The following is a 25,583-nucleotide window of genomic DNA, read 5'->3' as shown; positions in this document are numbered from 1 at the left end:
TCCAACCAGATTTACCAAGGCTGTCTTGCCCAGAGCCACAGTTAGTAATGGTCAGAAAAAGGAGTCAAGTGGAGTCTCCTGACCCAAAATCTTGAGCTCCTTCTACCGCATCATGTTTGCTATTTCAATGAAACCCACCACATTAGCTTCCACTGATGCTAAACCAAGGAGCTGCATGTGTAGCAACACTAACTAGAAAGTAACTAGGTGCATTTCACTGTTTGGTCTTACCGTGAAAGGCCATCGTCTGGAGGAGCCTATCGGCCACTTCCTGGGGGAACATGCCTGGTTCCTGCAGGCACAGAGTTCCATCTTGTCTTTCTGAACAGAATTTCTCCAGGTGAGTGGTCAGGAAATTCAAGCAAATATCCAATAAGGAAAAGGGGGATGCTTCCTCCTGTATATTCCATGGGAAACAAAAAAGAATACAAACAAAATCCCACAAATCAGTGTCTGCATGCATGTACATCCCCACCTACACACATACTGGGCAGCTAAAGGATAAAGGAATCCAAGTAAAATAATCAAGACTGAACACCAACTGACAGTAGCCCATTCATAACACAAGAGGGAGTAGTTTGAAATTTTAGTTCAAGAGAATCTTAACTCAGAAGAGTTGGAAGGGTGCCTTACAAATCACAGCTAGAATGCAAAGTGAGAAGGAACCTTGTAGATGACCTAGCCTCTGATCAAAAACTGTTTTCAGCAAACCCTGATGCTCACTGACAGCAAAATTTTCCTCCGAAAATATTCAGCATGAAATGATGGTAATATCAAACATTCCTTGATAGGAAAATAGGTTTACATTTTTTCTCTCCTGCCCTACAATTTCCCTGACCCATCTTATGTTTGGTGGGTATTCTATGCTTCCCAACCTTCTGCACCAAGTTTTATGGGTTCCAGCCCTAAATGTTTCACATCCAAATTCAACTAAAGGATGGTGGGCTAGTCCAAGCCCCCCTTAGTCCCCGAGGACTACACTGGGAGGTCCAACCCTCTGCCTACGGCCAAAGAGCCCATCAGGGCAGGGCTAGGAGGAGCATCTTGGTCTTCTGCTCTTCCAATGGTATCTATCCCAGCTGTCATCAATGGCTGCTGACCCAACTTCAGGCATGCACTGCCTTCTGACTCCTTGCCCCACAGTTCAGTTTCACTTGAGATGCTAATGGCTTCCATTGCCATAGCACCTTCAGGCTACACAGAATGTTTTCCTGTGAAGAGAGGTAGTGCCAGCATTGTTACTCGCTTTCTGTAGTGAAGGAAAGGTCATTAGAGACATGCTATGATGCCTCTTCCTGGAATGGAAGGGACCCTGGACTCTTCTAGGCCAAGCCAGAAGCACACCAGCTCTGGCCGTTCCCACTCAAGCAGGAAAGGCTTAGTAATGGGATGCTTCAACCTGGGGTCCCCAAGGACTGAGCTGCCAACACTCCTCACCAAGTGAGCCATAGAATGCAAGGGAATTTCTCAGCCACCTCAACTCCAGAAGGCTATCTGTTAAGGTATAGCACAGTAGCAATCTGAAGTCACTGACCCTTGAGGTACTGGAAAGCAAAATATTCTTTTGCTGAGGAAACTGAGACTCAGGAAAAGGAAGTGACATCAAGGAAGTGGCAGATTTGGAACTGGAAACCAGGACTCCTGACCCCCCAATCCAATGTTCTTTCTGCTAGATCACAAGGACATGCGCTTGTCAGATGGTAAGCCTAGGGGCTAGGGGCACATACTAAAATCATGGAAAATAACTAGCATACTGCCAACCTTGGTATCATTCATTAGCTGCTGACTCTGATTTAAATGATCCTACATATGAAAACAGAATTCTCCCCAGGACTTTGAACCCAGGAGATCTCATTCCCTGACAAGCTTCAAACAATTGTCACTGCTCTTTCTCCCTCCTCAAATGATCATTTATAGACTTACCCATGTCCATGTCCAGCTCCTAATAAAATGCACAGAGAAATGCTCTGAAAACTTAAAAGCATTCAATAAACACGGCCTATTATAACAAATACCTTCCTAAGCCATGCATTGCCTCCCACCCACCTGATTAGTGGGCAGACATTTATTAGTTGTCTCTTTTCTTTCTCCCTAACTAGGCAGTAAGTCCAGGTTTTATATTTATAAATATAAACTTTAGGCTTGCAACTGTCTTTGTATTCTCCCACAGTGTCTAAAATAGCACCTTGCAGGTGTAGGCATTCAATAAGTATTGATTATATTTGACTTTAAAACTTCAAAAATCTCCTAAAATGCAGATTATCTGATTCCCAGTCAGGGCTTTTCCCTCTTAAAATCACATTGTGGAACTCTGCACACACTTTGCATTTATTTCTCTGTGTTCATCCATGGTGTATTCCCCAAGTAGAACAACAAATCTCTGAGAGAAGAGAAGGCTCTGTCTTTTTATTTCCAGCCCCTGGCACACAGTTAGCACTTAATAAATGTTTGTGGAACTGAATTTTCCCTACCTGGCATTGCCTGGCCAGTCTTGGTCCTAGAAGCCAGATGCCAAAACACACTTGTTCATCTGGGTAAAGAGATGGAGGATTCTGGGTACAGAATGCCTTACACACTGCCAAAAGATGTTTGGGTTCTGCGGAATCGTTTTCCTTTCTCACAAATGACAGTTCTGGCGGGGGAAGGGCTGGTATATGGGGAAATGACTTTGGTGTTAAAAAAAAAACAACAACCCTGTATCAATAAAACTTTTAAAAGCTAAATAAGTCATATTGTCCCTCATGTTTTCAAGAGCCTTCAATAAATAAAGAAGCCCCTATAGAACAGAATCTGGCCTTTTCTGTTTAGGGTATAAGATCTGACCTCCAAGGAGAGGTATTCAAATGGTTCTGTTTGGCCCCAGGACAGAACAAGGAGCAATGTGGGTGGGAGAAGGGCTGGTTCCTAACATTCAAAACTGTCCAAAAGAGAGAGAGAGAGTGAGTGAGTGAGTAAGTGTGTATGTGTGTGCGTGTGTGCGTGTGTGTGCGCATGTCCCTTCTTCAAACAAAGGCTGGATGATATATTTTCTTCACTCCCATATTTCAATTATTTTTGATTACATTACACCCTGCTTTGGACCTGGCTGTTCTCTATCCTTGTACTTTGTACACTCCCTAGTTCTTTGTTTCTTCCCTCATTTCATTCAACAAATACTTGCTGAGGGTATCCCAGGAAGAGGGTCACATTCATAGGAAATATCTCCCCTGGCTAAGGATCTCCCTGAAAGGGTACCTTAATATATTTATAAAGAAAGGCAGAGGGGAAGATTTAAAATTTGTATAGCGCTACTCATTGTGAATTGAATGCTTATTGCCAGACAAAAACAAAGCACTTATTCAAGAATAAAACTGAGAAGGCTTCTCTTGTCTTGTCCTTTCACTGTAGGATTACTACAAAGTTCAAAGGCTAAACCACTTCTAGGATAAGCAAACAGGGAAGAGTTTTCTTTAATTACTACACTTCAACCAGCCTAAAATGTGGATGTGATTTTTTTCTCTCAGACTGAAAGTCATTAAATACCTTTTTCTGGAGGGCTGCTTCTTGAAATGCCATTTGTTTTACACATTAACTCAGGATTGCTGGAAACTGACCATGAATATGGAAGAGGCCTGAACAGAGGCTATTCCCAACTTACACTGCTGTCCCATCATGACCATTAATTTATCTACACATACACTAGAAAGTCATTATACCCAAGTACCATGTTTCAAAAATATTTACTATAAAAAGGTACCTTCCTTTTCTGTGAGTTCATAGAAGTCTTGCTATGCTCCCCTGAATTGTTTACATTCATTATTTCTTTGTGGTACCATCTTACCATTCCATTCACATACTATACTTGTTTAGACATTTCCCAATGGATGGGCATCTACACTGTTTTCAGTTCCAGGTGACTACAAAAAAAGGTTGCTATGAATCTTTTGCCATTTATGGGGCTTTCTTTTTCATCACTGACCATCTTCACAGGTGGATGGCCTACACCAACAGCCAAGGCAGAAGACAGCAGGATAAGATTCAATTCCATAAACATGTATTATAGTATGAGTGCCTACTTTTTTGCTCAAGGCAAGATGTGTGCCAAGACAAAAATGAAGGTCTGTCTTTATGGGCTACAATTCTAAGGGGGAGGGGGTAGAGAGAAAGAAACAATAGAACAGGTAGACAAAGAAGGGATGTAAACAGTATCCTTGGAATGCTAGCACAAGGAGGAAAAGAAAATCAAGGAAGGCTTCAAGGAGAAGTAACAGTTCAATTTGGCTAACCTTAGTTAGGAGTGAGAGAAGGTGAGAAATGGGAGATAAAGAAGGAAAGAGAGGCTGGAATCCAATTACAGATGGCCGTGAATGTCAGGCGAAGGTGTTTGTGCTGTTAACCAGAAATCATAATGACAAGTCCAGTGACCCCCTAACAGTGTTTTAGTATAAGAAATAAAGAACTCTGTAGTTTTCTGAACAGGGGAGTAACATGTACATTAGGAAGATTATTTCTGCAGCAGAAGATAGACTACACAGAAGCAGGGAGACCAGTTAGAGCCACCTCAGACCACTGGACATGAAGTCAGAATCCCTGCCACTCACTACCCATGGGAATAAGTCCCTAAGCCTCTTGAGATCTCAGGGAGAGTGGAATAGACTAGATGATCTTACGATTTGAAACTTCCAGTCAGAGATCCTGTAAAACCAGCAGATGAGCACAACTGGCCAGCACCTAAAATAGAAAAGTAGTTGTGCAAGTGGCAAGAACTGGGGTGGGTCAATCAACAAGACCTGGCAACTGCCTGAAACGGAGAGAGGGACTACGAGTGAGAAAGTAGGACCAATCCACGGTGACTCTGAGACCTGAATCCTGCCTAACTGGGAGAATGCTAGCACCATCAACAGGAATAAGGAAGCTGGGGGAAGGGGGAAGTTGAGACTAGCAGGTCAAATTCCATTTTGGACATACTGAGTTAGAGGGATTAGGGGGACGCTAAGGAGACGTTCAGCAGATGGTTAAGATGTAGGACTGAGGCTCTGGGGGAGCTGGAGGCTAGACATAGATCTGGGAGTCAGAAGCATAGAGATAATCACTGACCCCATGGAAACACATAAAACAACCAGAGAAAGGGCCAAGAACAGAGCCTTGGGGAACCAAAGCTCAGCAGAAAAGAACAAAATGATGAGAACCAGCAGAGAAGAGCCCACAACCAGCCAGCCGCCAAGATTTGTCAATCCCAGCTCTCCACAAACACCCTAGTGAAGGCCCTCATCACCTCTTTCCAGACTATTCCAAGAACCTCCTAATGGGTGTCTTTGCCTCAAATCTCCTCTCAATCCAGTGCATCTTCTACACTGATGTCAAAATTATTTTTCTTTCGGGGGCTACTAGGTGGTGCAGTGGATACAGCACTGGCCCTGAGTTCAAATCCGGCTTCAGACATTTGACACTTACTAGCTGTGTGACCCTGGGCAAGTCACTTAACCCCACTGCCTAGCAAAAATTTAAAAAAAAAAAAAAGAAAAGAAAATGAAAATGAACAAAATTATTTTCCTTTCCTGTAGGTCTGATAATATCACTCCCTTAGTTAAGAAGCTTCAGTGGCTCCCCATGGCCCTTAGGGTAAAATAGCAACTCTATATTTGGCATCTAACTTCTCAATCAGGCTCCAGCCTACCTCTGCAGACTGAGTTCAGATGGATCCTAGAATCAGGAAGACTTGACTTCAAATCTGACCTCAGACATTTACTAGCTGTGTGACCATGGGCAGATCATGTAACAATATTTGCCTCAGTTTCTTCAACTGTAAAATGGGCATAACAATAGAACACCTCCAGGGTTGTGAGAATCAAATGTGATAATTATTTGTAAAGCACTTAGTACAATGCCTAGTACCTAGTAGGTGCTATATAAATGCTATTTCCTCTACACCCTTTCCTTCTTGTATTTTTAGTCCAAACTCGCCTATTTACTGTTCTACATAAACCTTCTACTTCGTACATCTGAGCTTTTGCACAGGCTTTCTTTCACACCATGTCTGGAAGGCTCTAACTCTCCTCACTCTACCTGTACCTTCAAGCCACCGTCCTTTCACAGGCAGTCCTGTACCTGACAGCTCTTCCTCAGCTGTCTTTGCTAGATCTTCCACCCTGTCATTCCCATTAATGGCAGAAATCCATCCCACAAGGCTTTACTCCAAGCCCTCTTCTCTTTACGAGAGTATGTTCAAATACTATCTCTATGCAGGTGATGACCACACACGCATAAAACACACATGCATGTGTCCATCCAGCCTTAGCCTCTGCCATGAGCTTCAGCCTCAATCACAAACTGCCTATTGGACAAAGATGTTCTGGAGGCATTTCAAACTCAAACTCATTCTTCTGCCCCTCAAATCCATCTTCCTCCTGTGATCTTCCTTATTTGCAACCCAAGTCTGTGACCAGTTGCCAAATCATCAAGTCTGTCTCTACAAATTTTCTCATAGCCATCTCAAAGCCATCCCAAAGCCATCCCTTTCTCTACTCACGTGAGAACTACCAATGCTCAAGAATAATCATGGCCAAGTACTCCTCTCTCTTTATTTTCTTCTCTCATACTCTCCAGCTTCCTTCAAAGCTCAGCTCATACATCTCCTATATAAGGTCCTTACTGAACTCCCTACCTGTAGTGCCTTCTCTCAGGTGAACTTACTGTGTATATACTTATGTATGTACATAGGATCATAAGATTAAAGAATCAGAACCAGAAGGGGTCTCTGGCCCAACTCTTTCATTTTCCAACTGAGGACAAAATGTTAAGTTCACTGCCCTCAAGGACTCTTTCCTATTTGTCTCTGTAGCTCTGGGGCCTGGCATAGTTTGAGGCCTGAAAAAAAGCCACTGGATTCGGCAGTTAAGATGTCATTGGTGACTTTTTGAAACTGAATTATATAAATTATTAAAAACCACCTGGGAACTGTTCAAATTCTCTAACAAAGAAATGCAAATTAAAGTGGCAGATACCACCTCATATCCATTATATTAACAAGCTGCATCTCCCTAGTAGCAGGGGCTATCTTGCCCCTAATGATTAAATGAAGAAACAAAGAACCAAACAGGAGGAAAACTAGAGAAATTGGCATCCCAAAAGTGAAAGGAATAAAAATAAAGTTTAAAAAATAAAATTGAATGTTCGAAAGGTTGTGGAGAAACAGGCACACTACTGGTGATGCTATGAATTGGTGTAAACTTTTTGAAGACTAATATGGCAATATAAGAGGAAGGAAATAAGCATTTACATAGCACCTACTCTGTGCCAGACGCTGTGTTAAGCAATTTACAAATATTATTTCATTTGATATACACTGAATTATAAAGTTGCTCATATCCTTTGACCTAGTGATCCTAATATAAGGGTGTTACCGAAAGGGAAAAAAAAAAAGATCTCACTGTATAAAAATCACGATGCTCTTAACGACACTAGAAACAACTTTAGTTGGTCTCAGTAAAGTGAGCTGAAAGTAAAGGAATAAAATGAATGGCAGACAGTGTAGACTAATTTTTGAGAGGCTATGTGCCTTAATGGATAGAATCTGACATGGAGAGAGCTGGGTAACAACCTGGCCAAAAACATAAGCTAGCTTTGGGACCCTGGGGCAAGTCCCTTAAACTCTAGGAGCCCCAAATTCCTATTGATACAAAATAGGTAGAATGGCAACACCTACCTCTCAGGGAGGACGTGAGGATAGAATGAGAGAACGTGTAAAATACTGAATGAGTGTGCTCTCCCTTCTTTTCTAATTTCACCTGAATAAGGAGAGATATAGGTCAACAGCTTGGCAGAATGGTGAAACAATTATTAAGAAGGTGGAAGAAGGATAGTGATAAGAACAGGATGGAGGAACCTAAGCATATTTATAGACAGAGGAGAAAGAGACAATACATAGTAAAAAAAACCCGAAAAACTGAAGAGAGGGTGGGGAAAGAATACTGATGGAACAAACTTTCAAAGGAATAGGAAAGGCCTATGGGAATGTCAGAAGTAGATAATCTAGTCTTGGCAAGGAAGAGGACAACCCTTTCCCCCACACTCCTTTATCTTCTGAGACTGCATCACTATCACCATCCATCATCACCATCATCACCACAGGCAGAACTGATACAGTCAATATCTACTACGTGCTAAGCACTGAAGCAAGGTAAAAGACAGGTTTACAAAGGATGTTCCACATGTGCTAGCATTTGACCCTCACAGTAATCCTTTGAGATAGAAAAGAAAGGATGGGGCAGCTAGGTGGTGAAGTGGATAGAGCACTGGCCCTGGAGTCAGGAGGACCTGAGTTCAAATCCAGCCTCAGACACTTAACACATACAAGCTGTGTGACCTTAGGCAAGTCACTTAACCCCAATCACCCAAGTCAAAAAAAATAAATCTTGTCTCAAATTAAAGGGGCAGCTAGGTAGTGCAGTGGCCCTGAAGTCAGGAGGACCTGAGTTCAAATCCGGCCTCAGACCAAACACTTGACATTACTAGCTGTGTGACCTTGGGCAAGTCACTTAACCCCAATTGCCTCACAAAAAAAAACAAACAAAAAAAAAAGAAAAGAAAAGAAAAGAAAGGATGGAAAAGGGTTTGAGGAAGAAGATCAAACAGCAGAGTAAAGTGGGAGGTGATATCAACTGCTGACAGAGACCCAGAGGGTAAGTCCTGAGCCTGGAGATGAGAAGCTTTGAAACAACACTCAAGGAGAAAGAAGGGGAATCAACTAGAGACTAATAAAGGATATGGAAAAATGAATACATAGGATCATCTATCCAGTCAGTAGAAAGAACAATTCAAGTCACCACTATCACAAAAGATACCACGTGGCAGACAGACTCCTGGGTAATTTCTACAAATAATCCCTGCTTTAAATAAACACCATCTTATGGTTAGCTGACTTTTTTGACCACCAAGTTTCTTTCTGAAGTAGAACATAATCCTTTCAATTAATCAGTCTATCATTTAAAAAAAGGAAAGGAAAGGAAAGTGGAGAAGAGTAAGCTGTAGGAGAGTGGTTAGAGCCCTGGCCTAGCAGTGAGGAGCCCCTAGGCCCCAGCAGCACTCACAGCCTGCCTGCCTGCCCAGTTGGGCACAACCTGAGACCTCCTGAGGGGCCTCAGTAGAGTTCTCTGTCTCTAAGGGGTCTTCTGGCTCTGACAATCTGTAAATCTTGCCCTTTAAAGGGTCCCATAAAAAGGGGCAAGGGACAGAAAGTATTTCTAAGTGCACCTTGAAAGTGGCTGCCATCATGTCACTCATCTTTGCCCAGCACAGGTCCTTTTATAGGGGAGGTATTCCAAAGATGTCTAAGTGATGTTGGGTGTCCCTCTGAATTAAAGACAAAGGCCACAGAGGGGAATCTTTCAGGCCACCTGGGGTTCTTCCAATGGCTTTTCCTTTCTTCCAGAATCAATCTTAAACTCTCTCCCCTGAACCAACTTGTGTTTAATTTTCTGTTATTTACTTCTGGCCCTCCCCTAGGTTTTCTTCCTCTCTCTTTAACTGTCTCTTAAGGGCTGACTCACTGTCCTGAGTCTGGGTCACCTCTCCAGGGAAACAGGCTGGGCACAGAACCTGACAGGGATGTGGCAGAGGCAATTTACACTTCAGGTAAGGGATGGACCAAATGAGCTTAATTACATAAGCATTTTGTAAAATGTTAAGGATTACTATATGCGAGCTATTATTGCAAAAGGGAACCTGGGAGATGAAGATGCCAACTGGAGATGTTTCTGAGTCATGATGACCTTTCCCTACTAAAAGTCTACTTAACAGTTTTCACTGGGAGTGATTAACTATTTCAAACTTCTCATATTTTATAAGGAAACTGAGACCTAGAGAAGACAGGGGTTCACAGAAAGTTGGGGGGAGAGGTGCAGCAGCAGTCACTTACTTAAGAGTTCATCAAGTTCAGCCCCTTCATTTTACAGATGAGAGAACTGAGGAGAATAGACTTGAACAATGTTACACAGCTTCACTTGAACTATTGCACCTCTCTCCCCTACCATGACTCATAAGATGTTAGAGTGTATCTTAGGTAAGCAACTGCTACGTGCACACCAATGTATGTTTAGACCCATTAGACTGGGAGCTCCTTGAAAGCAGGAGCTGTCTTTTATCTTTCTTTGATTCCCCAGTGTCTGGCACATAGTAGGCACTTTAAAAAAATGCTTGTTGACAATTACTTTTTTCATATGAGCACCAAGCCTCAGAGGTCATTTCAATGCTTCACGCCAAAAATATTGCTATTTCTGGCTCTGAGGGGAAGACACCTTGCCACAGAGCACTGGGGACACTATGTGATTCCAGTTTTCTGTACAGTACAAGCCAGATCACTGCCAATATCCAGGTGCCCTCTTGTCTCCAGCACGATCCAGGGGAAAAGGCCGTTTCCAGGGGCAGCTCAGAGACAACTCTGACACCTGAACTCTCAAACTATGCTGCAGGAAGTCTCCCTGTGAAAAGCTCCAGAAGGCAGATGTGCCCCCACATCTGAGGGGAAGGTGACCTGCCCTGTGTGGGGGAGCACATGAGTGCTGGAGTGAGGAATCTCCATGCCCATCCTTGCTAGGATACTTCACAGCTGTATGTCTCAGGGCCTCGGAATCTTCATCTGCAAAATATGGACAATGAGTCACACTAACTCACAGGGTTGTTGTGAAGAAAATGATCTGGAAACCTTCAGATGCTACTGAACAGAAAGCTAACACCAGACCACTACGGTATTAAGACAGGCAGCTTGGAGTCAGGAATACTTGGGATTCAAGTCTCACCTGACACATTTTGGCCATGTGATTTTGGGTAAATCTTTTAACCCCTTGGTGACCCAGGTAACTTTCTGAAGTTGCCCAAATGGTGTTTTACTATGATTTGATGGAAGGGTTTTCTCCTCCAGAGCTCCCCACCCCAACAGAAGCACAGATATGGTTTGTTTTTTTTTAAGACTGGGCCAGATGGGATAACAATCCCCAATTTCACCATGAGTAATTGAGATAGAGGCTGACAGTGTTCAAGGAGATGCCACTGGGGAAAGTGACACTTCAGCTAGGAAAAAAAGCTTTCTTAGGGACAAGGAGCTTCCATACACATGAAAAAAGGGCTTTGGTTTCCCCTGGTAGAAAGTAAGAGCACTGTGAAGAGTTCTAAGACATTGACCCCGCAGTTCTAAAGCCATAGATCCTAATGGACATTATACCTTTTAAAACCTGCCAAAGAGCAAGTTTATTCTCTCTCTGGAAGCTGCTTTCTGACCTTTGTATATTTATAGTGCCTGAACTCTCAAAGACAAGTAGGCTCTCAGATGCTGGAATCTACCAGGGTCAGAAAATCTGGGCTACTTGTTTTAATTAATTAATCAGAAAAAAGCTGGTTTGTGAATAAGCCAATATTTTTATTATCTATAAAAAATAAGGTGCTTATGAACAATATTCTGACACATCAGGCCCAAAGATTAACCGAGTTCACCTCTTCTGCTGCCCTAATTTCTCTCTCCCTACAAAGGGAGAAGGTAGCTTAATGTTTGTCAAGTGCTTGCTCTATTTACAAGCTCTGAAGCCTAGACCTTTGAACTCTTCATTTAATATTTCAAAGGTCAAGTAGGAAAAAGCCACCTTCTCTCTTAATCTGACCATTGTGAGGCAGTTTGGTGGAGTGAAAAGAAGGACTGGGTGTTACCTTCTCCTCCCTTACTGAGTGACCTCGAGCAAGTCACTCTCAGAGCTCTGGTTCCCCCCTCTGAAAAATGAGGGCCTCTAGTAGTGCCCTCAGGAGAAGCCCTCCGGGATCGGCCAGTCTCATCTATTACCAGCATTACAAAGAGCACTGGCAGGAACACTGGCCAAACTCGGTGACTCAGAAGAGCCCCAAGAACCTCTGCTCTCCTTTCTGGAAATCCATGTATGTACTGAAAAAGTTCACTGGCTCAAATAAGTCACATCTGCAAACAAGAATAAGGGCAAGAGATCAGTTTTTAAGTTCCTTGGTTGAGAAATCTTCCTGGATCTCCAATAGGGATAAATATTTCTTTAAAGATGTAAGGGTGGGTCCTATCCAAACCCCAATTAATCACAGAAGACCTAAACTCCTCAAATTGGATCAACTGAAATAACTGCTAGCATTTATTTAGCCACTTAAGGTTTGTAAAAGCACTTTTCATTATTTCTTCGGACCCTGACAACAACTCCTTGTTGGAGGTATTACTATAGCCAGTTCACAGACAGGAAACTGTGGCTGACGGAGTTAAGTGACTTGCCCAGGGTCTCAGAGCAAATGTCGGAGGCAGAATTTGAACTCTGTTCTTTCTGATTCCAGGTCCAGCTCCCTATCCCCTAAGCTACCTGGCTACCTCTCCCTATCAATCAACCAATAGTGTAACTAGGTATTAAGCAATTGGTGAATGTCTTTTATCAATTCCAACGAGTGGGATCTTTGTTAGACATCTGACTCGCTACAGTTAAAAAGTCTCTATACCAAGAGTTCTTAAAACCTGTTCTGTGTCACGGACACCCTGATGAAGTCCAGGGGGAATCACTTCTCAGAATCCCGTTTTTAAATGCATAAAATAAAATTACTAAGAAAACCAGTAATACTGAAAGATAGTTATCAAAGAATTTTTAAAAACAAGTTCATGGTCCCAGTTAAGAACTCCTGCTTTACAGGTAGCTACCAAAAATTATTGGTGACTAGAGTTCAGTAATCTAGCTAGCAATGGGCGGCTTGAATCTCCCTGTCAAAGGGACCCTGGCCAGGGGTGCTGGATCTTTGAGATCACCCAGCTTATGCCCCACTAGCTTTTAAAGGGATCATGACTTAGTGACCCCAGAGAGAAGCCAACCCCAGAACAGGAATTACAGTATTGAGGCTGCAGAATAACAGAATGTTAGGCCTAAAAAGACCTTAGAAATCATTGAGGCCTTTTTTGTTACTGACCCCTTTACAGGTGAAAACACTTAAGTCCAGGGAGGGAAACTGATTTACCTGAGGTCACACAATTAGTGTGTCACATGGACAATCTATGCTTTTTCAATTTATGCTTTTAACTAGACACATCTGTCACGAGCACATATCTGATATATAACAAAATTAGTTAAAATACTTGAGATACTTTACTGCATATTAAAACTTGCTTCCAGGTCTCTCCTGGAGGTGATCCCAGCTTTCAGAGTCATTAGGACATTTTAAGATTATGCCAATTAGTCAAGGTGTTTTTTTGTTTTGTTTTGTTTTGTTTTAAATGCAGTCAAGTCAGAAGTAATGATAAAGCATCTTTTGATTGCTGGTCAAACTAACATTCACATTAGAGATGGAAGAAATGAGCACTTCTAATTTTGCTGATGCCTTTATTGGGAATTTAAATATACTAGGTCAGGGACACAGATAACGCATGGGCGTTTTGCTGTTTGTTTCTAAAAGACTGCCACCTCCCCCACTGTGACCGATAAAGTTTGCGGGTTGTGCATGCTCCCCGGAGTGACTAGCACACAAAATGCTGAGCAGCAAGCCCCAATCTAACACTGAAAGGCTAAACAAGAAGCAGGACGGGGCAATCTGGGCAGAGTGTTCCCAGACCCATCTGGAGGAAACAACGGAGCCTCACACAGAATGTTTCCACTTTCAGCCCTTGGCTTTTGCTTAGTGTGCTTTTCTTGTTCAAATGGCCAAAGCACCATCCACAAATCAGCTTGGGGGAGGAGTGGGAAAGAGGAGGAGGAAGAGATCAGATTTAGAGCTCACAGCTCTTGGGTCCAACCAAGTCTTTGCTTGGAAGCTAACTAGATTCTGCAACAAAGGGCCAGCCACATCACCTCCACCTCCCCGGGTAGGTCAACTGCATCATTTATAAAAAGGAGGGACTACCTGTCCTCCCCACCTTAAAGTGATGCCAGAGGGCCAAATGAGATTATGTAAAACACTAGTGAAATGTAAATTGATATTATTACTCAACTTCCACTCAGCAGCCGAAGTTAACTCTAGAGTACGAAGCCTTTTCAAAAGGGACAAATATTTGCCCTAAACCATCTTCACCCAAGCTCAGCTTCCTTCAGCTTCAAGTCACTGCACCTCTCCCAGATCCCAAAGGGTTCAATTAGATGATCTCCAAAGTCTCTTCCTGCTCTAAAAAAGCCTACGATTCTACAACTGGTCATATTTCATTATGTCTAGCATCTGGGTATGGATCTTAGCAGATTGTAAGACTTTTTGAGGGCAGGTCACAGTAACTAACTAGCATAAGTACCTACCCCAAGCAAACCATTAACAAATAATTTTTAAACGTGCTGTTGAATTATTAGAAAATCAAGACAAGTTGGTCCCCATGAGGGAGATGGGGATGGGAGATTTTGCTATTTAAACATAAACATATCAATGAAGGATATAGTTACTTATAAGTGTCAGGTCAGATCAAATCCAAGTTATTCGAGTGATACAATCAATTGATCAACTGAACTGGTAAATGTCACTCACACTTCAAAGACCTGAGAAGGAATGGTGGCCACACAAATGTCTGTCTGCTGGGGGGGAGGGCACAAAAATCAAGCTGTCATCATCACTTGGTGGAAAGAAGCACAATTAGCTGGGATTTTTTGTGAGGCTAAGAGTTGAACTGGTCTAGACTTTGGAGTCTCTTGTTTCAGCAACAACAACCATTTATTGAGAAACTCTGGGCCCTGCCACAGAAGCTAAGGCATTGGGATAAAGGTGGTGTCTTGCTACTGCCAAATTTCAGTAATCCATGAGCTAACACAATAAATGACAGTTTTGAAAAGTGCTGCCAAATGTTAAAGGACAATAAATTATTTATTAATTCCATAAGCACATAGAAGGAATGTTAATACTACCTGACATTTTGGTGGCACCCAGTTCTAAAGCTCTTTCACATGCATTCTCTCCTTGAGCCCTACAGGAATCCTGGGCAATAGATAGACTCCAAGATTTTAGAGCAGGAAGGGACCTTGGTGCTTATCTCATCTAAACTTATTTTAGTGATGAGAAAACTGAGGCCCCCGGGGGCAAAGTGACCTGGCCAAGGACAAACGGCTGATCGGTGGCAAAGATTCACTCTCAGGCCTTCTGGCTCTCTGTCCAGTGCTTTCAAGTACCTTCTATGTATGAGGTTCTGAGATAATATGAGATGTAAAATCTACAAATAAAGTAATAAAACTATTCATTTCAAGCTAATAGCTTCAACTTTGTCCCTGACTGGACCTTAACTAAATCAACAGATGAAGGACCTAGTATTCTGTCTGTGTGGAAGCTCCTTCCTTCACTGCAGTTTGAGTGCAACCCATCTTTAACACTAAGGCTTAGAGAGCACATTACCCGAGGTTCAAAGATCCAAACATCACAAATGGGACTTGGATCTGGGTCTTTCTGGCTTAAGTCCAACATGAAATCTGCTCCATCAAGCTAAATGTTGAATCTTCAAAAGGAAATTAATAATAGCTGACATTTCTAGATAGCACTTTAAGGTTTACAAAGTAAAATACAACATTATTATTCAATTTTAAGAAAAACCCAATCAATAAATCAATTGCATTTCATCTTCCCTGCCCACTCCACACTAAATAGCAGCTCAATGGCCAAACACAGAAGGAGCGGCTTTTAGTCCTGGCTTTTCCACAATCTAGACACCACAATCAGTCCCCTGAAAGATCAGAAACTGATAATGTCTGCTATATCTCCGGGTCAGCACTGAATGATTTGCAATGGGCTTTAAAGTAGCAGCTCTGCTGTAAGACCTTCATAAGACTTCTCAGAATACAGCCCTCCACCACCACTGACAGCAGTCTATCAGCTACGGAGGGCAGCTAGGTGGTACAGTGGCTACAGAGCTGGGTCTGGCGTCAGGGAGACGCCAAGTTTAAATTTGGCCTCAGACACTTACTAGCTGGGTCACCCGGGGCAAGGCATTTAACACTGTTTGCCTCAGTTTCCTCATCTGTAAAATGGGCTGGAGAAGGAAATGGCAAATCACTCCAACATCTTTGCCAAGAAAACCCCAAATGGAGTTACAAAGAGTCAGACAAGGCTGAAACAACTGAACAACAACAACAAAATCAGCTATGGAGCTGAAAAGATGAAAGTGGGGTTCTTTTCAATTACACGACTTCAATTCCCTGAAGACTAGATTTTAAAAGTTAAGAAGCAAATAGGTTAGAATTTGGGTGAGATTGTCAGAGGCTCTCTCACAAATTAGGTAGCAATTAATCAAAAGCTGCTCCTGCTGGGCCTGGCAGTGACAGCTCTGCTATCTCCGGGTCATGAATCTGCTATTTGGCAATCCTACAACCTGCCAATTCTGGCCTGAAGTAAAATAGCTAATAAAAAGGTAGGTTTCATGGACCCAAATAATCCATTTTAAGGTAATGAATGGGGCCAGTGGGAAGCTAACCATAAGAATATCGGCTCTTTAGGGTGGAAGAGAACTTAAGTCATGTGACATGCCCTCATTTTTACAGCTGGGGGCAGTCCACAGAAATTAGGTGACTTGACCAGGGCCACACATACAGGCAAGGCCTGAGCCAGGAGCAGTTCTGTCTCCTGAATGCAAGATTCCATGTTCCTTCCACTAGACTTCGATGCCTCTATGGGGAGGTGCTATCTCACCTAGGTCAGCGGTTGCTCACTAAGCACCTCCAAGGTGTTAGGCAAGATCCAAGACTCAGAAAAACCTGCCTCTGTTCACTTCTTTTGAATATTTCATACCTTCTGTTTCTGTTAACATAAACACTAAGCACTGGTGCTTTATTCTATTTCAAGGGATACAATAGAAGCATCAAAGAATGTCTTTAGTAAAAAATTCAGCAAACACTTAACAATGTAATTCTCTTAAAACGGTTCGTTATTTCTTTGACAAGAAGCTGACGTGCCATCATCTCCAATTTCCATTCTATTTAAGGACGTATTAAGAAACTTCTCTAATGTACACATTTTATACCTGCCTCACATATGAAGACTTTTTACAGAAATGCCAACTCCTTGAGAGCTGGGTATGGTCCATTTTTCCTCTTCATAGGCTTAGCACATAGTAGGTACTTAATAAATACTTGCTGATCAACTGATTGATTACAAAGGCCTTTCAACTTAAGGGCTTATAAAGGAAAGATTCCATAAATCACATAAATCCAAAAACAGCTGTTAACTATGACCCCCCCCAAGTCGGAGCACTGAGAGGGAAGGGGCCTTAGGGAGCCTCAAGTCCAACCTTTCCACTCCCTCTTACATTGAAGGAGCCCAACCTCAGTCACACAGTTAAGTTAGTGGTAAGCTCAGAGCCATCTTGCTCTTTCTACACCATCAGACTGGGGACCAGACTGGAATTCAAGATGAACCTCCCAGGAGAACATGATTAACAAGTCAGTTTAGCTTAAGATTTTTCTGTCCAAATGGCGTAGGGATTTTGGCCCACTCTAGACTATGATTTAGGGGTTTCAAAGAGCCTATGGGTGATAGTCCAACTATGCAAAGAACCATTTAGGGCTATTCCCAAGCTAAAGTGTCAATGCATTCTGAAACAGGACTGGGCACAATCCAAATGTCAAGTAACCTCTAACTTAAGCTAAACTGAATAAGTAAAATAATTAACCTATGAACAGGTTTCTAGGATAAGCAGGTTTTGGAGAACTTCACAAATAGACCTGCAAGAGAAACAGATTCTTTCCTCCCAAATTTCCTCAAGATTCCCAGTCTGGACTCTAGTCTAACCATCTTTGTTCTCTCTTAATGAACTTGACCAGTATTATTTTGAACAAGAGTCACCAGTGGACTTGTTCCCCCCACTGCCTCCCACACTCCAAATCTAGACTTCCAGACCAGATCTTTCCAATTTTTGTGCTGCCTTCGCCCTCCCCAGAGCTCCCACACAGTTCCAAGTTGTCCAGCCCAATGCTCTGGACACTAGAGATGCCCAAGTGATTCCTGAACTAAACAAGCAAAAACTATGCCCTAAAAGCAAACAGTTGGTTCTAATGGAATAAAGATAAAGTTGAAATTGACCTCCTCCTGTAAACAGACTTTTTAAGGTTCCAAAGTGGACCATCTCCACACCAAACAATGCTTCCAAGGAAACCATTTTCTTGTCTTGAGAACAGCTTCTTGAAGGTGACTGAGGGCAGCCAAGATAAATTTATGTGAACAGGGCTTAAACGGTGGGACATGAACCCAGGTCTTTCTGGCTCAAGTCCAGCTCCATGCTCAGTGCAGTCTCCCTCACGGGCTATACCATTCCTTGCAATGATACAGGCAAAGGCTGCCCTCTGCCCCTGGGCATTCCATCATGTCAAAAGGAAAGGTATTTTCTACTGCCAAGATTGCAACTACTCTAAAGCTTGGAGCCCCCCTTGGTGGGTCTACCTCAGACAACTCCCGCCAGTGTAAAGCTATGTCCCTTATTACCTGGGTGACCACTATCTCTGTGACCCCTCTTAGTTTCCTTGTTTATAAAGCGGGACCAGGGAGTTTGGTCTAAGATGGCCTCTGAGATCCAGGGAAATTGAGGTGGAGGAGGGGGTTAGGGTAGAGCCCAGAAGAAAAGAAGGAAACGGAGAAGTGGGGGAGGGGGCGTTCGAGTGGCCTTCTGTCGGCAGCCCCTCCTCACCTTCACTTCTTAGGATCCCCCCTCTTCCGGATTGTCCCCAGGATTACGTCGTGTCTTCCCCTCCACCAAAACTGCCATGCCTTCGGCACACACTTACAGATCGCAGCCCCTGCATCTTACAGACGAGGGAACTGAGGCCCAGGCGGGCGCCTGCTCTTAAGAGCCCAAGGTCACCGAGGAGTGCTGGAAGGGCCAGAGTCGGGACTGGAACCCAGGTCCTCCCGCTCCAGAGGCAGCCCCCTTTCCTGCCTCCGCCCGGGTCTCCCCCATACACCTGCCACCCCCCCCCCGGGTGTCCAGCTCCTGCCCGTCCCCTAGAAGATGCTCCAGAAATGCTGGACAGTCTGGAGGGAGGGGCGCCACGGGGGGAGGGGAGCACCGAGGGGGGAGGGGAGCACCGAGGGGGGAGGAGGCAGCAGGAGGGAGGGAGACGGAGGGAGCATGGAGAAGAGAGGGGCAAAGCAAAGAGAGGGGGCTGGAGGAGGGACATCTAAGGGGGAGGGGGCAGAAAGGGCGATGGGGGGGCAGGGGTCACGGTCGGCCCCGCGGGGGCCTTGGGCTAGGTCGGGCCGGCCCGCCCGCCGAGTCCCCGCCGCTCCGCCCCCGCCGCCCCCCGCCTCGGCCGGGCTCCTCACCATGGCTGCGCCGGCCTCGCCTCGTTCGCCTCGTCCACGTCCTCGCCCTCAGGGCCCACGCTGGTCGCGGTCCCGCGGGAGGCTCCGGGCGGCGGCGGCTCCGCGGGGAGGCGACCCCGGCCCCGGCCCGGCCTCCTCAGCCCCCTCAGCTTCTTCAGCCTCGGCGGAACCTGGAAGTGAACCCGCCGCCGCCGCCGCCGCCGCCGCCGCCGCCACTGCGCAGACTCCGGCAGGACGCCCCGCCCCCAGTACCGCCCTTAAAGGAGCCGCGCCCCCAGCCCGAGCTGTCAATCAGCCGGCCGCCCTGGGCTGGGGTCTGCACTCACTGCCCGGGTCACAGGCCCGCGGGAAGTCAGACTAGAAAGGAACAACAACCTTCTAGGCGCTTACAATCTGCCGGGGTCTGCGCCTGCTGCATACCCTCGAGGATCCCCCACCCCCCCATCCAGAGCATTCACAAAGTCCTCCTAGTCCCGTCAACCACAACCCCCCACTACCATTCTGGTGCCAGGACCCCCAAGCCTGCAGGAACCCCAAATCTGTCCACATCCAGCCTAAATTCCAGCTGTTTAACCGTCAAGACCTGCTGTTTTGCCCTTAGCGGATCTCCCACTGTTCCTATCTCTCTAACCAATCTGACCTCCTCACCCTGCTTTTCCGCCTCATATCTGCAATGGCCTACAGTTTTGCCCTATAATGTCATGCCCATTTATAAATGTGTGCCTTGACTTCCTGTTCAGGAAGGGCTGAGTCAGTCAGAAACCTCTTTCTGACTTAGAGTTAGAGATTCCTTGTCATTCCCTGCTTGGTTTCTTTAAGGGGATCCTGGGTCCCAAAACCTATTTCAGAGAAGATTGGCCAAAGAAATCTCACCAAGTTGTTTGTTTGTGGGGCTTTTTTCCCTTAAGAGCCTCCAAAATGCTTTGGGTCTGTCATGCAAATAAATCCGAGCGAGCCAAAAGCTAAGAGGCCCAGAGGCCAAGTTCTTCCCCTTGCCTAGCTACATTCCAGCCTTTGACTCTAACCATTACACCATCTACCCACAGGAGGGACAAAACACTTGCAGCTAGGGGGAAGAAGGCTCAGAACTTTCCAGCTCTGTTGAACTGAAGCTCAAAAGAAATCCCACATAATAAGCACTTAACACATGCTTTCTGACCTTAGCACGACAAAATTGATAAGTGGTCATTGATCTCCGTCTTGAAGACCTTCAGTGGGGAACGCCCATGGTGGCCCCATGATACCCAGAAGTAAGATGGGCGTAGTTCCCTGATACTCTGCCCTGGTTATACCAATTCTGGAATATTACGTTCAATTCTGGGATTCCATTCACTAGAAGGAAAGGGAGAGCTTCAGCCAGGCTCCTATTCCTTCTCTTTACGCTCAATTCCCTTCTTGTCTCATAACATTGGGTGGCCCCCAAATGGAAAATATCAGCCTTCCCAATTTGCTCTTTAATGTAACCTTTAGCCTAATTAAGGACACGGGAAACGCCTGTATTACACTTCTCCAAGTCCATGCCACTGAACCAGAAAGCCAGAAGAACAGAATTTTAGATTTGAAAAGGGACTATCTAGTCCCCGCTGACTACCTAGTCCACGGGAATTTTCACGAGAACACACCCAGCAGATGATGAGAACAACAACAATAATAGCAGCTGACATCGATATAGCACCTACTGTGTCCTATGTGCTACTGCTGTGCTAAGTACTTTTCAATTACTATCTCATTTGATTCTCCAAAAATCCCCATTTTACAGATGAGAAAACTGAGGCAAACAGAGGTTAAGTGATTTGCCCAAAGTCACACAGCTGAGTGAGTATCTGAAGCTGAATTTGAACTCAGGTCTTCCTGACTCCAGATCTAGTACTCTATCCACTGTGGAACATCACCCCAGTCCCTGTTTGAAGATCTCTAGGAAGCAGGAACCTACCACCTGTCGAGGCAGAGCCTGTTCTACTTTGGGACAATTCTAATTGTTAGGAATTTTTTCCCCAACCTCAACCCTAAATTTGACCTTTTTTGCAGCTTCCATCCAGAGCTCCTGGCCCTCTGGGACAAAGCTGAAAAGACTCATAGTAGAAAGTGGTACCTGAGGTGACCTTTGAAAAAAGCTAAGGATTCTAAGAGATAGAGATGAGGAGAGGGGACGTTGCAGGCATGGGGGACTGCCTTTACAAAGTCACAGAGGGAGAAAAATCAAGGGGTAGGTCAGTCTCACTGGAATATAAAATGCACGGAGGGCAGTACTGTAATTTGAAACAAGCCTGGAAAAGAAGACTGGATCCAGAAAGGGAAGGGATATAAATGCCACAGAGGAGTGTGTATTTTATCCTTGAATTGAAAAGTGATTTCTTTTAAAGAAAGAAATGAAAGCTTGCTCCCTTCTGTTGGACAGCTGTTTGTCAGAAATAGAGCTGAGGGTATGAGTGGACTTTGAGCTTGACATAAATCAACATTAGGTTCTGGCAACCAAGTGAGCCAACTCAATCGTAGGGAAAGGGAGGGTGGAGGAAGGGAACAGGCATTTACCTGGTATGTGCCAAGTACTGTGCTAAGCATTTTACAAACATTATCTCATTTGAGCATGGACACAGAGTACCCAGAACCAAAGCAGGGATAGTTCTGTGGTACCAGGCCTGCCCTTGTTAGGTTGCACCTAGAACATTATGCTCAGCTTTGCTACATTTTTTTAAAAAATTTTTTTAGGCAATTGGGGTTAAGTGACTTGCCCAGGGTCACGTAACTAGTAAGTGTCAAGTGTTTGGTCTGAGACCGAATTTGAACTCAGATCCTCCTGATTTCAGGGCTGGTGCTCTATGCACTTCACCACCTGGCTGTCTCTGCTTTGCTACATTTTGGGAAGAACACTGACAGCTTAGGGACAGCTAGGTGGTTTGGTATCTAGAGTAATGGCCTTGTAGTCAGGAACCCCTGAGTTCAAATCCTACCTCAGACATTTACTAAGCTGTGTGGCCCTGGGCGGGTCACTTAACCTCTGTCTGCCCCAATTTCCTCATCTGTAAAATGGGGATGATAATAGCACTTACCTCCCAGAGTTGTTGTGAGGATCAAAAGAGATAATAGAATTAAAAGTACTTTGCAATACTTAAATTGCTATCTGAATGTTAGCTGTTACTATAAGTTGGAGGGAGTCCAGAAGAGGGTAGCTGGGACGGTTATTCTCATATAAGAACTGGGTGAAGGAACCAGGAGTTTAGCCTGGAAAAGACTCGGGGACATGCTAGCTGTTTTTAAGTGTCTGAGGACTAGGAAAGAAGGATTCACCTCAGTTCTGCTCAGCCCCAGAGAACAGAACCAGGCATGATAGCGGGAAGCTAGAAAGAGGCCAATTTGAGACTTAGTGTCAGAAGAAACTTCCTAACGGTTAGAACTGTCCCAGAATGGCCTGTGCTACCTCCAGAGATGGTGGGCTCTCCCCAGGCACACACTTTGGAAGTCTTTGCCGTTGCTGTTTTATCCTTCGTTCTCAAAGAGGACAATGACAACAGGGAGGTGATGCCACGACATGAAAGTGAGTTGGATTCAAGGGAGGGAGGGAGGGTTTCAGTCACCAGCCTCCCTCTCTCCTCCGGAGCCATCTGGGTCCAGCGGCCAGAAATGGATCAGGACAACTGGAGGCGGCCCAGCATTGGTGAGTGGGCCTCAAGTTCCATTTGATTAAGCAGTGTGATGTGGCAGGCAAAAAAAAATCATATATGATCTCAGGCCTAATTATGAGAAGTTAGGAGGTAAAGAAGGAGATTCTAGGGAGGCCTGCTGTACCCTACCCTGGTTAGACCTCAGCTGGGACATCGTGTTCAGTTCTGGATAATCAATTCTGGGGAAACTATTAACAAAATTGGAGCACACCTAGAAGAAGATGGAGAGGGACTCTGAAAGGTTTCATATGAAATGGAGTTTAACGGATTTAACTGATGGAGATTGAACTGAACCTCAGTAACTCCCATCTTGGTTTTAAGCAATTACAGGACTGCTGAAGTGGGCTGGAAAAGAAAAACAAATTAACAAACCCTAACACGTTCATGTTGTTGCTCAGTCTTGTCAGACTCTCCGTGACCTCGTGGACCTCTGTGCATGGGGTTTTCTTGGCAAAAATACTGGAGTGGTTTGCCATTCCCTTCTCCAGTGGCAAATGGAGGTTAAGTGACTTGCCCGAGATCACACAGCTAGAGAGGGCCTCATTTCTAAAATATATAGAGAACTAAGTCAAATTTATAAGAATACAAGTCATTCCCCAATTGATAAGTGGTCAAAGGATATGAACAGGCAGTTTTCAGATGAAGAAATTAAAGCCATCTATAGTCATAAGAAAAAATGCTCTAAATCACTATCGATTAGAGAAATGCAAATCAAAACAACTCTGAGGTACCACGCCTATCAGAACGGCCAACGTGACAAAACAGGTAAATGATAAATGTTGGAGAAGATGTGGGAAAATTGGAACACTAATGCATTGTTGGTGGAATTGTGAAATGATCCAACCATTATGGAGAGCAATTTGGAACTATGCCCAAAGGGCTATAAAAATGTGCATACCCTTTGACCCAGGAATAGCACTTCTAGGGCTGTATCCCAAAGAGATCATACAAATAGGAAAAGGACCCACATGTACAAAAATATTTATAGCAGCTCTTTCCATGGTGGCAAAGAATTGGAAATTGAGGGGATGCCCATCCATTGGGGAATGGCTGAACAAATTGTGGCATATTAATTTAATGGAATACTATTGTGCTATAAGAAATGATGAGCAGGCAGACTTCAGAAAAACCTGAAAAGACTTGTATGGACTGATGCTGAGTGAAGTGAGCAGAACCAGGAGAACGTTGTACACAGTAACAGTCACGTTGTGTGATGAATAACTTTGATAGACTTAGTCCTTCTCAGCAATGCAAGGATCTAAGACATCTCCAAAAGTCTCATGATGGAAAATGCTATCCACATCCAGAGAAAGAACTATGGAGTTTGAATGCAGATCAAAGCATACTATTTGCTCTTTTTTTTCCTTCTGTTTTGTTTTGTTTCCTCTTTCTTGTGGTTCTTCCTATTGGTTCTAATTCTTCCTTACAGTATGACTAATGTGAAAATATATTTAATAGGAATGTATATGTAGAGCCTCTATCAGATTGCAAGCCATATTGGGGAAAGAGGGGGAGAAAAATAAAACTCAAAAGTGTATGGAAGTGAATGTTAAAAACTAAAAATAAATTAATTAAAAAAAAAAAAAGATCACACAGCTAGGAAGTTTCTGAGGCTGGATTTGTACTCAGGACTTCCTGATTCCAAACCTTCTGCTCTATTCTCTTCACCACCTAGCTGCCTCCAACCCTAACATCTGTGAAAAGCTCTTTAGGTCCTGTATCCTGTTGGAACAAATGTTTCTTTCTATAGTTAACTGCCTGTACCATATATCACCTATACCTTGTCAAAGCAGATGCTTATTAATTGTGGGTTTGCTTTTCTACACTGCCATGAATTCTTATACCTTGTGAATGTAGCTAGTTAGCATATAAAAAGCATTTCCTTTGATTTTGTTGTTTTTCTGCATAAAAGGACCCTTATAGACAGCAAAGTTGCACAGCTGATAGAGTGCTGAGCCTGGAGTCAGGAAGACCTGAGTTCAAATTCAGCCTCAGACGCTTACTAGCTGTGTGACCCTGGGCAAGTTACTTTATGCTGTTTGTTTCAGTTTCCTCATTTGTAAAATGAGCTGGAGAAGGAAACGGCAAACCACTCCAGTGTCTTTGCCAAGAAAACCCCAAATAGGGTCACAAAGAATTGGACGTGACTGAAGTGAGTAAATAACAATAGTAAAATCTGAGTTTGTACCTAGATCTCTCTCTCTCTCTCTCTCTCTCTCTCTCTCTCTCTCTATCTATCTATCTATCTATCTCTCTGTCTCTCCATCTCCTTTACATTTCATGTAAAAAAAAAAAATCTGTTGACTAGCAACCATTTCTGAGTTTTTCTTTCAGGTGCCGTAACACATATGAGGATCACCTGAATAAACAGGAGGGCCACTATACTCCCATTTTGTTTTCCCCGGAAAAGATGGGACTTTGGGAAGACCTGATTACACTGTTGAAATCTTTGAAAGGACTTTTGGTGGATGAAATAAAATTTGTTCTGTTTGGGGCAAAAAGTTGGTTTTTCTCAGAACTAGAATAAAAGGTAAAAGTTACAGAGTATTGATTTATTTTATCTACATTTTGTATGTAATTATATCCATTTTTCTCCCTTAATAGAGTGTAACTTCCTTGAAAGCAAAGATTATTTCAGGTTTGTCTTTATATCCCCCAATGCTTTGACCAGTGCCTGTCAAAAAGTCAGAG

General features: G+C 43.9%; 1 protein-coding gene across 1 annotated transcript in view; it reads right to left on the bottom strand.

Moving 5' to 3' along the window:
* The window catches only part of ZYG11B (zyg-11 family member B, cell cycle regulator), a 60,478-nt gene extending 41,170 nt beyond the window's left edge, over window positions 1-19,308 (bottom strand). The window contains exons 1-2 of the mRNA XM_027837953.1: window positions 19,231-19,308; window positions 232-397 (exon numbers count right to left, since the gene is read on the bottom strand). Of these exons, the coding sequence (XP_027693754.1) occupies window positions 232-397; window positions 19,231-19,233 (169 nt within the window). The 5' untranslated portion in view covers window positions 19,234-19,308. The remainder of the gene's footprint in view (window positions 1-231; window positions 398-19,230) is intronic.
* Between the last annotated feature and the right edge of the window lie 6,275 nt (window positions 19,309-25,583).

This window comes from Vombatus ursinus, unplaced genomic scaffold, assembly GCF_900497805.2.
Source record: "Vombatus ursinus unplaced genomic scaffold, bare-nosed wombat genome assembly UNPS02014825.1, whole genome shotgun sequence".
Lineage (NCBI taxonomy): Eukaryota > Metazoa > Chordata > Mammalia > Diprotodontia > Vombatidae > Vombatus > Vombatus ursinus.
This window is presented reverse-complemented; position numbering and strand designations above follow the sequence as displayed.